This window comes from Mus pahari, chromosome 14, assembly GCF_900095145.1.
Source record: "Mus pahari chromosome 14, PAHARI_EIJ_v1.1, whole genome shotgun sequence".
Lineage (NCBI taxonomy): Eukaryota > Metazoa > Chordata > Mammalia > Rodentia > Muridae > Mus > Mus pahari.
The window spans coordinates 37,331,240-37,344,501 of NC_034603.1; the positions used below are offsets into that span (position 1 = coordinate 37,331,240).

A 13,262-nucleotide genomic window follows, 5' to 3' on the forward strand; every position below is an offset into this window, starting at 1 on the left:
AGAGAGAGAGAGAGAGAGAGAGAGAGAGAGAGAGAGAGAGAGAGAGAGGAACATATAGCCTTCAAAAAGTAAATCTCGACTATTCTCATCACAAAGGTGAAAGGAGCAAGAGCAAGTGAGTGAGGTAATTCGTGTGCCAACCATCTACTTCAGGGCCGCTCTCCCACAGTGCATGCACCCTCAAAACAGCACTCTGCGCATTATAAATACATGCCTTTCTGTCAACTAAAAAACAAATCTGGAGCCAGTGAGATAGGTCAGTAGGGAAAGGCACTTGTTGCCCTGGGCCTGACAGTCTAAGCTTGACACCCCCACCCCCCACCCAGTGCCCACATAATGGAGAGAGGACCAACTCCCACAAGGTAACCTCTGACCTCCACACTGGAGCTGTGGCACGCACATGTGCGCACACACACACACACACACACACACACACACAAGTAATAAATGAACGCAATTTAAAAGTTTTAAATTGGGCTGGAGAGATGGCTCAGTGGTTAAGAGCACTGACTGATCTTCCAGAGGTCTTGAGTTCAATTCCCAGCAACCACATGGTGACTCACAACCATCTGTAATAGGATCAGATGCCCTCTTCTGGTGTGTCTGAAGAAAGCAATGGTGTAATCATTTACATAAAATAAATAAATCTTTAAAAAAATAAAATAAGCCAGGCGTGGTGGCACACACCTTTAATCCCACCACTCGGGAGGCAGAGGCAGGTGAATTCCTGAGTTCGAGGCCAGTCTGATCTACAGAGTGAGTTCCAGGACAGCCAGGGCTACACAGAGAAACACTGTCTCGAAAAAACCAAAAAAAAATAAAAAATAAAAAAATAAAATAAAATAAAAGTTTTAAGTCAATTTGATCAGGTGCATGTGGCTTAGCGGTATAGTGTTAACATTCACAAGCCCTGGATTCAGTCCTTAGAAGTGAAATAAAGTGGGGCCAAGGAAGATGCGCATTGGATAAAGGTGCTCTCTGTGTAAGACTGAGGACCAGGGTTCCGATCCACAGAATCCAAGAACAAGCTGGTCATGTCTGGCAACTACTGTCTTTAGTCCCAGCCCTTAGGAGGCAGGGACAGAAGATCCTTACGGTAGGCTGGCTAACTGGATTAGCTGGAATTGGGAAGCTCTGGGTTCAGATCCTGCCTCATTTAATAAGTGACCGAAAAGGACATCCAGTGTTAACTTCCACACATGTGTATGCATACCCAGATCAGCAGGCACAGACATGCTGCACACATGCAAAAAGAGGGGGAAAATTAAAGAAATGACTTTACTTGGGTGGGGCAAATGGAAAGATCCAGACTAGAGAGATCCAGGCTAGAGCGGGCACAGCTGGGCGGGGCCAGCCTCACCTCTCTCTGAGGGCTGGGTTTCTCAGGTCTGAGATGAGAGGCATGGTCCTCTTGAACTGCTCTATTTTGGAGCGAGTCGATTCAATGATTTCCCAGTTTCGGTCCTGAGTGAGGATAGGAGACATCAGAAGACCCAAGGTGCCGGCGCACACCCACTCCCTGAGCTGGGGCAGGGCCATGCCCCCAACCCCCGTCCTGTCCCGTCCCACCTACCTTGTACTCTTTGGCTAGCCTCGTGAGGCGGCGGAACAGCCCGTGGGCCATGGACTCCATGGCTTCTGTCTGCAGGGTTTGGAAGCTGCCTGTCTTCCACTGGTTCCAGCTCTCCTCCCAGTCTCGGGTGATCTCCCACACTTGCTGGAGGGCATCGAGCTCCTGTGGGTGGGGTGCGGGGAGATGGACAGCCTCAGGCGTGGCAGCTCCTACCCTCCTTCTCCTCACAGCTCACCCGGCTCCTTTGCGTGTCCATCTGGTGATGAGTTCACCGTTTCCCTTCTGCTCTCTTGCCTCTAGGGCCCATCAGAAGCTAAGCCTGTGAGATGTTCCTCAACATTGAGTCTTAGGGAAATGCAATTAAAACCTCAGTGTGATACCACATCTCACCCACTATGGCTAGGAAAAAAAAAAAAAAAAACTGTAAGAGAAAATACACTTTGGCAAAGTTACCAAGGAAAAAATAGGACTCCTCATGTTTGCTGGTGGGAATGTACCATGGCATGGCTGCTGTGGGAAATGGCTTGGCTGTGCCTCAAAACCTCAGAGAATTGCCATATGATCTGACAGCTTTATTGCTAGGCTCACACCCACGACCATTAGGAACTGGTGTCCAAACAAGTACATGCATTCACAGAAACACTGCTCCCTACAGTGCAAGGGCAGAAACAACCCACATCCCGTCCCCTGGTGCGTGGACAACCGATGGAATATTAGGGAGCTGAGAAAAGGAGCAGAGTGCCGAAACACGCTATGGCATCCATGAGTTCTGAGAACACCATGTGAGCTGGGCAGTGGTGGCGCACTCCTTTAATCCCGGGCTCCAGCACTCGAGAGGAAGAGGCAGGAGGGTCTCTGTGAATTCGAGGCCAGCCTAGTGTACAGAACGAGTTCTAGGACAGCCAGGGCTACCCAAAGAGAAACCCGTCTGGAAAAACAAAACAAAACAAAACACCCACTGTGGGAGTGAAAGAAATCAAAGACAAAAAGGCACATGTCACCTGGTTCTATTGTAGGGAAACACCCAGGGCAGTCAAATCACACATGGACAAAAGGTTAGCAATTGTCAGGGGGAAGGGGACAGAGGGTGTCTGCCCACAGAAAGGTGATCCTCTTGTTTTGTTTAGGTTTAAATCACTTTTTAAGAATGTCTTTTTTTTTCCCCCCCGGGCTGGTGAGATGGTTCAGTGGGTAAGAGCACCCGACTGCTCTTCTGAAGAGTTCAAATCCCAGCAACCACATGGTGGCTCATAACCATCCATAACAAGATCTGACGCCCTCTTCTGGAGTGTCTGAAGACAGCTACAGTGTACTTACATATAATAAATAAATAAATCTTTAAAAAAAAAAAAAAAAGAGTATCTTTTTTTCTATATTTTTCTGTTATGTGTTTTGCCTGCATGTATGTCTAGGCACCGTGTGCATGTAGTACTGGAGTCCAGAAGAGAGTGTTGGAGCCCATGGAGTTACAGACTATGTGAGCCTCCATGTGGGTGCTGGGAATTGAACCCAAACCTTCTGAAAGAGCAGTTGTGGCAGTCTGAATAAGAATGACCCTTGTGGGCTCATGTAGTCCGGAGGCTTACTCATCAGGGATACTGCTACTTAAGGAGGATTAGGGGGTGCTAGCAGGACTGGGGTGTTGCTGTGATGGGCCTGACCTTGCTTTTGTTTGGAGGACTGTGGAAGATTTGAGGACTTTAGACAGAAGAACAGTTAGATGCTTCAAGTGGGGCTTAGTGGGCCATACTAACTGAAGTATGGAAGGAAGGTAGGTGCTGAGCGCGATGTGGAATGTGGGGGCCCAGAATCAGGGGTTTCACAGAAGAATATTAGTAAGTGGCCTATAACTCAGTCTTGTGATATTTTGGCAAAGAATGCGTCTGCTCTCTGGCCTTCTCCAAAAAAAAAAAAAAAGAAAAAAGAAAAAAAAATTCTGCCCAAAGATAAACTGAAGAGTTTTGGATTAATCCAGTGTTGACAGAGATGTCAAGAGAGCCTAGAACTGGGTACTGTTACTAGTGCAGATGATAAATGGATAAAAGGGAGTGGTGACCTCAGGGCGAGACCCCGCCCAGCTAACCTCAGGAATTGGGACCAGGGCCCCTGATTGCTAAGCCATCTCTCCAGCCCCGTGTGGTCCACGTTTGACTGTGATTTTGCTGGGGTTACAGTTAAGAGATTGCCATGAGTCAGAAGAGACTTTAAACGTTGGAATTTTGAAACAGTGTTGAGACTGTTACAAACTATGTGAAATTCTGAAGTTGGGCTGAATGCATTTTTTTGTATTATGCTCTATCTACAGGCCTATGGGGGGGGCAGGGAGTGGAATGTGGGGGTTAAAACAAGCATGGTTCCCACGGGCTCATAGGCTTAGTCATCAGGAAGTGACACTGCCTGAGAAGGATGAGGAGGCGTGGCCTGCCTGGAGGAAGTGTGTCTCTGGGGGTGGGCTTTGAGGTTTCACAAGCCTCAGTAGGCCCAGGGGCTCTCTCTCAAGTCTTGATGTTTGCGGGTCTGGATGTAGAAATCTCAGGTACTTCTCCAGGGCCATGCTTGTCTGCATGTGCCCATGCTCCCTACAGTCTGAAACTGTAACCCAGCCCTCAATTAAATGCTTTATTTTATAAAAGTCATCCTGGTCATGGTGTCTCTTCACAGCAACAGATACTAAGTCAGTAACCCGCACTCTTTACACTTCATGGTGTGTGTGTGTGTGTGTGTGTGTGTGTGTATGACATGGTAGGGCAGGTGCATGTGTGCCACTGTGCACACGTGGAGGTCAGATCACAGCTTTATGAAGTCTGTTTTTGCCCTCTACCTCTACAGCTAGGCTTGGCCAGCACGTGCTACACACCTGAGCCATCTCAGCTACCCCATGACTTCAGCTACTCCATGACCTCAGCTACCCCATGACCTCAGCTACCCCACACTACACACCTGAGTCATCTTAGTTAGAAATGTTTTGAAATGAGAGACAGAGGTGATGGCGACACAGCACTATGAATAACTTCGGTGCCACTAAACTGTGGGAAATGCTTGGGCTAGTGTGTAAATTTTATCTCAGTTTAAACAAACAAACAAACAAACAAAAACATGGGGCAGTGGTGGCCCACGACTTTACTTCCAGCACTTGGGAAGTAGAGGCAGGTGGATCTGAGTCTGAAGCCAGCCTGGTCCACAAAGCAAGCTCCAGGTCACCCTGGACAACACAGAGAAACCCTGTCTCAAAAACAAAAACAAACCAAACTCACAAAGCTGCTAACGGACGCACCTGCCTGGTCCTAGCCATTCCCTGGGCCCTGGGAAAATTGTCCTATCTCTGCCATTTATCCCCGGCTTCCACAGGGCCCAGCTCAGCCCAGCACCTTCTCCAGGTTCTGGAGGTCCTTGGAGACGGGCTGCTCGATCTTGAAGATGCCCAGGTTGGTGCGGAGGTTGTTCTCCTCCTCCCGCATGGCCATCAGCATGGCGCGCATCTGTGCGATCTGATCCAGCGCAGCCGTGTGGCCCACGGAACTGGTAAATGGCCCTGCAGGAAGCCAAGGTGTGGCTCAGACCCCCGCTCGGGTCCACGGCCTCTTGAAAGGCCAGCCTGTGGCTCCCTCAACTAAGTGGGCAAATTCCACTGCTGCCCTCACAGGAGAGAGGAAAGGAAATGAGGGAGTGTGGGGGAAATAATGGGTTGTCTTAGGGAAGGTCACCAAATCGGACTGCAAAGGTGGAGGGCAGGAAGTCAAGGTAAGACCACTTCCGGCCCAGCTACCACCCAGAAACCCACAGCTCTGGTGAGCCCATCCCACACTGCCCAGTAGCTTCTCCACTTTGCTGGTCTGCCCACCCGGGTCTCCTCCGCACTTCCTTCCGCCTGCCGCACTTCCAGGCTGCGCCCGGCCACGCCCCCATCTGTTTTCACCTTCCCAGGACACTTTAAAGGCTGAGTTCCCAAAGCCAAGGCTAAAGGAGGGAGAGCGGTGGAGTACAGCAAACCTTTGAACTCAAAGTCTTCTAGAAGGTTGTGTGCCTTCTTCTTGAAGTCATCGGCGGCATGGATAAGGCCTGTCTTGAACTTCTCCTTGTGTTTCTTCAGCATCTGCTCGCTATCCAGCAGGATTTGTTGGAAGGTGAGCCACTCCCCATTGAGACTCTCCAGCATCTCTAGGACCTGGGAGGGACAGAAGATGATCCGCATGGAGCGGCTTCTCCCCACAGAGACTAGGTACCCAGGGTGTCACACATGCTGCGCAACACTCGCCCCCACCCCCACCCACTCTCGATTCACTGAGCCCGACTCTTCATAAACAGGCTCTGTGTGCGTGATCGATCCCCTAGAAACTAATCTCAAGTTGCTGGGGCCTAAAAGAAAGTCATAAACGGAGGGGGAGAAGCATCATTTGAGTTAGACTGGGTCCTCTGGAGTTCCGGACCTCTCTCACTTCTCTGGACAAGGTCCTCCACTGGCTGCCACCGCTGCCAAATGCTTGAGACTGGGGTGGACCAAGCACCTCGGGAACTTACAGTGTCTGGAACTGGCACCTCGTACTTTTCCAAAATGGTAAACTGCTCGTGAATGGGGGGGATCTGATTCTCCAGGTTGGGCAGGTCGTGCTGCAGAGTGTCCATGAGCTGCAGACTGACCCCTAGCTCCTCCAGCGTCTGGGGAGGGCGGCTGATTCTAAAAGTCAGGAAAGAAAGGATTAGGTAAAAAGCACATCCCCAGACACGTGCATGCACACACACACTCACAAATGCAAACACACACATACATACACATACACACACACACACCTGCACGCACACACGCAAACGCAAACATGCAAACGCAAACACACACACCCCCGCATGCACACCACACACTCACAAATGCAAACACACGTGCATGCACACACACAGGCACAACTGCACACACACACATGCACACACATCTGCATGCACAGAGGCACACACACCTACATGCACACACACCTGCACACACATCTGCATGCACAGAGGCACACACACCTGCATGCACACACACCTGCACACACACACACACACACACACACGCACACTTGCACGCACGCGCACTCACATGCCCCCCTCACGTATCCCAGCCAATCCTTCCTTACTTCTCTGCGTTGTCCTTGAGGTAGGAGTGCAGGTCCATGAGGCGCCCGGCTGCCATCTCTTTGAGCAGGGTTGTGAACTTATTCTGCCACTCGTTGCAGTGCTGCACCAGTGAGAACTTGAGGTGTGAGCAGTCCAGCAGCACAAAGTGAATGTTGAGAACCGTCTCCTCCTTCTGCACATTGTTTGCCACCTCTGTGTAGCTGCAAGAGCCACACGTCTGTTAGGCGGGCTTTATTCTCCCCCTTGGGTGACCCCAACACCACGGCCCCACTCCTTTCCTTCCACCCAAACCTGCAGTCCTAGCTGGTTCTGTTGCCAGGTATCACCCACACCAAGCTGTGCCCACCTCCCAAGTGCTGGGCAGGGCAAAACCGCAGCCTCAGACTAAGCATCCCGCCCACCCCTGCCCCACCCCTGCCCCACCCCTGCCCCACCTCCTGCCCTGCCCCCAGCCGCCTCGGTCCAGGCTGGGCTCAGCTGCCTCAGGCACTTCGTTTAGGAGATAAGAGCCTTTGCATTTTACCAGGCTGGACTCAAACTCCTGAACACAAGTGATCCTCCTGCCTCAGCCCCCTTAGCGGCTGGAACTACAGATGGACTTACCTCGAATGTTTTTAGGGTTTTGGGGGGGGTTGGGTTTTTTGGTTTTTTTTCTGGGACTCTTTGACCATCTTCATTCATAACTAGTGGTGGCCTTAGGATGCCTCAGGGGACACGCTGTTGCGCGGAGGTCCCTCTGTCTGCCTCCTTGCCTGGTTTATTCAGAGGCCTTTTCCTACCGCCTCTGCCAGAAACCCTCTTTCTTTCTGCTTTACTGTGGATTTCAAAATCCCCCAAAGGTCTGTGTGGTGAGCAACCTGCGGCATGGTGCTCAGAGGTCACAGAGGTCTCATATACATACATCTAACACGCTGGGAAAGGGGAGGCCGAGTAGGAAGGAATAGGAAGTCTTCCCACACCGGGGTTATGCCCTGGAGCCCTCCCTCCAATTCCTGTCCTTGTCCCCCACCCCATGCTCCACCCCCTTCTATCTCTCCTTTATTCTAAGCCATAAGGTTTATGCCTTTGCATCTACTATAGAGTGCATCTACAAGCCCGAAGCATGGCCCCACTGGTTATGGGCTAAAATTTCCCTTGCTGTGAACCAAAACAAACCTTCTTTCTGATTCTTTATGGTAATGGACACTGACTGGCATGCCCCTGCCCCTGCCCCTGCCCCTGCCCCCCCCCCACCTGAAGCCTGTGTTCCTCATCATTTGCAAAGGGGTCATGGCCCGGTACAGTCACAGCAAGAGCCTTCCATACCCTCAGAGCTCACGGAAGGCTCTCATGTACATCTAACAGCCTCTCATCCTATGACCGGCTGCAGAATAACCATTTTACAGGAAACTGAAGCCTGGGAGACATAAAACCCCTGCTTGAGACCATGCAGCCAGTCAGTGTTAGAACTGGGTCCAAGCCTTCCCAGCATGCTCCCGCTCCCACTCTCTCTTCCCAGCATGCCCCGGCTCCCACTCTCTCAACCATGCACTTGTCTTCCTCATGATGCTAAATGGCCATGGCCTGGGGACCACAAGAAGATGCAGTGAAGGTCAGAACTTAAGAATCTTCTTCTGTTTAGTTCCACTCTATTACCTTAGAGTTCTTAGAGTGAAAGTGCTTTCCCTCTCCCTCCTCTCCCCTCCTCTTCCCTCTCCTCTCCCCCTCTTCTTCCCAGGTTTCCCACCATTCCTATCTCTAGCATTTCATCCTTTCCCACCAACCCTTGCAATGCTCCTCTAAACAACTGTCTTCCCTAAACTTCGTCCAGCTCGTTCTGGATCTCTCCGGAGTTCTTTTCCTGTAGTCCAGGGCCCACAGTGTCCGTGCCTGCTGCTCACCCCAGTCCCAGTTCCTGGGCCCCAGCCTCCTCCAGTGAGCCCTGTACTTAGATACTCACCGGGCAATGTCAGCATCAAAAGAGGAGACCGGGGGGTTGAGGCGCTGGTAGCGGCGAATGAAGGAGTCCTTGTTGATCTCCCAGATCTCCCGGTACATGTCCCAGGTCTTGAGGTAGTTCTGCAGCAGGCTCGCGTTGTTAGTCATACCACTGCTGATCTGGGCCTGGATCTTCCTGATGTCCTCATCTCGCTCTACAAAGGGCCAAGAAAGACGATTCTGGTTGACACCCACCCCACCCCAGCCCACTTTGCAGCCTGGCCCCTGGGCACTGCCTGGGACTCTCCACTCCACCTGTTTCCACAAATACATGTGCTCAAACATGAGCACTGGGAAACTCCGGGGGTCGGGGGAGCTGGAGAGACAGCTCAGTGGATAAGAGGACCCGCGGAGCGTCGCAAGGGTTGGTAGGGAAGGACAAAATGCTAGAGATTGGAATGGTGGAAAACCTGGGAAGAAGAGGGAGGGAGGGGGAGGGGGAGGAAGGGAGGGGAGAGGAGGAGGGAGAGGGAAAGCACTTCCACTCTAAGAGCTCTAAGGTAATAGAGTGGAACTAAACAGAAGAAGACTCTTTTTTTAATTATTATTTATTTATTTTATGTATGCGAGTACACTTTCCTCAGACACACCAGCAGAGGGCGTCAGATCTCATTACAGAGGGTTGTGGGCCACCCTGTGGTTGCTGGGAATTGAACTCAGGACCTCTGGAAGAGCATCCGGTGCTCTTAGCGCTGAGCCATTGCTCTAGCCCCAGAAGAAGGTTCCTAAGTTCTGACCTTCACTGCACCTGTTCCCAGCACCCACAAGGAGGCTCACAGCTGTCTCTAACTTTCGTTCCAAGGGATCCAAGTCCTTTTTTCTGGCCTTGATAGCACCAGGCACACCCATGGTGCACAGACACGCATTTAGGTAAAAACCACCCAAACATATAAAATAATAATAAATGAATTTTTTTAAAAAGCTGGGCTGTGGTAGCGCACATCTTTAATGTCTGTACTTTGGAGGCAGAGGCAGGCATATCTCTGTGAGTTCAAGGCCAGTCTGGTCTACAGAGAGAGTTCCAGGACAACCGGGGCTGCACAGAGAAAAACCCTGTTTGGGGAGGAGGAAAAAAAAAAGGAAGGAAGGAAGGAAGGAAGGAGAGAAGAGAGAGAGAGAGGAGAGAGGAGAGAGGGGAGAGGGAGAGGGAGAGAGAGAGAGAGAGAGAGAGAGTGAGAGTATCACGAGGAGGCAATGCAGGTGTGCCTTGCACAGGATCAGAGGTCGGCCCCGTGGGAACCAAGGCCTCTTCTGAGTCTCGGACTCATCCTTGCTCATCCCCCTGGTGTTCACCACCCACGCACGGGCATCCATCATGTAACCTCGGGTCTCCTCCCTGTCCCGGCTCCTTCTTCAGTGGCCCCTTGGCTGGGATTCCCACCAGCCATAGAGATGACCAAACCCAGTGTAAAGGGGTTCGGTCTCTCCCCGTGCCTCCCGAAAGCCCACGCACCCACAAGTACATGAATGGGCTCTCGATTCATCTTGCGTTTGGTGAGGATGTCGGGGAGGTGGCGGAAGACGGAGATGGTGGCGAAGAGGTGGCTGCCTATGTCATTGACCACACTCGCCAGAGTCTGCAGAGTCGGGGAGAATTCCACCTGCAGGAGAGCAGAGAAGCTCAGCGCAGCTGGCTGGAGACAAGCCTCAAGGCCTCTAAGGCCTGCAAACGGAGGAGAAGGCAGCCTTTAAGAGTATGAAGAAGAGCCGGGCGTGGTGGCGCACACCTTTAATCCCAGAACTCGGGAGGCAGAGGCAGGCGGGTTTCTGAGTTGGAGGCCAGCTTGGTCTACAAAGTGAGTTGTATACCAAGGCTATACAGGGTATATACAGAGAAACCCTATCTCGAAAAACCAAAAAAATAAATAAATAAATAAATAAAAGAGTATGAAGAAGAGGGGCTAGCAAGATGATTAAGAGCACTGGCTGCTCTTCCAGAAGATCTGGGTTCAATTCCTAGTACCCACATGGTGGCTCACAACCATCTTTAACTCCAATTCTAAGGGATTCACTACCCTCTTCTGGCCTCTACACACACATCACGCACACAGATATACATGCAAGCAAAACACCCACACCCATACATATTTTAAAAAGAAACTCAGCAGTTACGAGCACTGAGTGTTCTTCCAGAGGTCCTGAGGAGTTCAATTCCCAGCAACCTGATGCCCTCTTCTGGTGGGTCTAACATGTACTCACATACATAAGAAAATAAGTAACTTTAAAAAAAAAAGCGCCCCTCAATTGGTTATCCAATATACCAAGGGGTCCACCCTAACACTAAACAGACTATTTATAATATGTAAATATACACATTTATATTATATATATAACCTGCTGAGTCTGCACACACACACACACACACACACACACATATATATATATACACACACATACAATAGTTAAAGGGATCATGAATTTGAGTGAGAGCAAACTGGGAACATGGAAGGCACTGAGAAGAAGAAAGTGGAGAAATAGTGTGATTATATTTTAATTTTTAAAAATTAATTTAAAAAAATTAAAAGAAACTGAGGACTGGGGTGTGAGAGTTTTTGAGGTGTCAGAGGCTAGGCAGCCTTACCTGTGCACCACCTCCCTGCACATCGTTCTGTAAAATGACAAGGACCCTGAAGAGCGGGTTTGGAGTGGTCTTTCCATCCCCGTTGATGGCCTTGGAAAGCTCCAGCAGTGACCACTTCACGTTCAGGCGCAGGGCGTCCTCCATCATGTGATCCAGCCGTATGGTATAGAGCAACCACTGCTGCTGAATCTGGGGGCAGAGGAGAAGGGGAAGAGGCTCCTCTGGAGGGACCAGAGCGGGGCCAGGGAAATGAGCACGGGCCAATGGGAGCAAGAGAGACAGCTACAGAAATGCAGGATCTGATGGGGTGGGGCAGCTCAGTGGTTAGAGCATGGGCTGCTCTTGCAGAGGACCCAGGTTCAGTTCCCAGCACCCACAAGGCAGCTTCTAACCATCTTTAACTCCAGTTCCAGGGGACTTGATGCCTTCCTCCGGCTTCTGAGTGCAACAGGCACACACATGGTGCATCTATGTGCAGGTAAAACACCCATAAACATAAAAATAAATCTTTAAGGAAAGAGAGGTAAGATCCTGGATGCTGCCTGAAGGACACTGAAACACCGCAGGTGAGCTGAATGTGGGACCAGCGTCGGATATTTGAAAAACATAATTAGTGAAAGGGCCATAGGAGCGTGGAAGGGGGGGTGTGCATTCGTTTTCCCTGCCACAGAAGCCTGGTCATGGGATGCCTACCTCGGGGCCATCGTTCTTGAACACTTCGTAGGAGTTGGTCATGATGTTCACCACATCCTGGTGCAGTTTCACCAGCTTCTGCTGTACCGTCATCCGGTGCTCTCTCTGGGCCTCCTCAAACTCCAGGTCCCTGTACACCTGCTTGCCAGTGATGTGCACCAGCAGCAGTTCCGACATCTCCTGGGCCTTCCAGCCGATGGTCAGGGTGGAGGCCTTGAAGTCGTTCACAATCATCTGCACCTGGGGTCATGGGTGGCATATTCTATGACACATATCCCCTTGAACCGTGGGGGCACCTCATATGGACCTGATTCTACTCCCCCACTTAGCCTCTGCCAGAGTTTCTGACGTTAAAAAAGAAAAAAAAAAATCCCTCCCCTTCATTGAGAAAATACTTGCCTGGTATGCACAAGACATCGGGATCAATTCCTAACACCAAATTTTAGGGAGGAGAGAGTTCTCCCCCAGCAGATTTCATTTATTTTGCAATACTTCCTGGGGCCTCCCCTATCACCTAAGACCGGGGTGTTGATTACCCGTGTGTCAGACCTTCAGTGCCTGGTGGCCACAGCCTACCTTGCTGGCATGTATGCGGCATTCAGTGATGAAGAAGGCACTGGCCCCCTTTAGAGCCCAATTCAGCTTCTTCAGTCCTGGGTGGATCTTCTTATCCAGGAACCGGATCCGCTCTTTGAACAGGGCCTGCTCGTCTGGGGACAGCATGGCAATAATCCTATGAATGAGAGAAGACGGGTGGCTGGGAGAGAAAACTGCGAAGGCGTCTCCTCATGCCAGGAAACTTGGCAGGCTCCTAGCCTGGAGCTCCCTAAAGAAACTGTGATAGTGAATGTGCTACATACAGTGTGCTGGCCAGGGACTGGTGGGGTGGCTCAGTGGTTAGAGGCACTTGCCATTAAGTTGGATGACCTGAGTTCAATTCCTGAGGTCCACATAGTGGAAGGACAACTGCCACATGTTGTCCTCTGGGTGCCACTCACACACCAGGGCTGGAGAGATGGCTTTCCCGGCCCCTCCATGGTGATTCACAAACCATCTGTAACTCTGATGTCTTCTGGCCTCTCAGGCACCAGGCACAGAGAGAACACTCATACATACTAAATAAGTAAATACAAATGATAAGTGTGCTGTCTAATATTAGTCAAGGAGAGCTTGAAAAATGGCATGCGCCAGTGGGGAATTTTTAAATTCCGTAATTTAAATGGAAATACCTGCATGCAGCTAACGGCTACCACACTGAATACAGCCTTTCTAGACATTCAGATAAAACTACATGTTTCCATCCCCTTGGGCTTCTACTGAGGTGAGAAA

The 13,262-nt window shown here is 50.7% G+C and overlaps 1 protein-coding gene across 1 annotated transcript in view; it reads right to left on the reverse strand.

Moving 5' to 3' along the window:
• The window catches only part of Dnah2 (dynein axonemal heavy chain 2), a 125,824-nt gene that overhangs the window by 66,248 nt on the left and 46,314 nt on the right, over window positions 1-13,262 (reverse strand). The window contains 11 exon segments of the mRNA XM_021213005.2: window positions 1,361-1,464; window positions 1,574-1,735; window positions 4,942-5,105; window positions 5,564-5,738; window positions 6,092-6,248; window positions 6,682-6,882; window positions 8,622-8,814; window positions 10,113-10,260; window positions 11,241-11,429; window positions 11,934-12,173; window positions 12,510-12,666. Coding sequence (XP_021068664.1) covers window positions 1,361-1,464; window positions 1,574-1,735; window positions 4,942-5,105; window positions 5,564-5,738; window positions 6,092-6,248; window positions 6,682-6,882; window positions 8,622-8,814; window positions 10,113-10,260; window positions 11,241-11,429; window positions 11,934-12,173; window positions 12,510-12,666 — 1,890 coding nt within the window.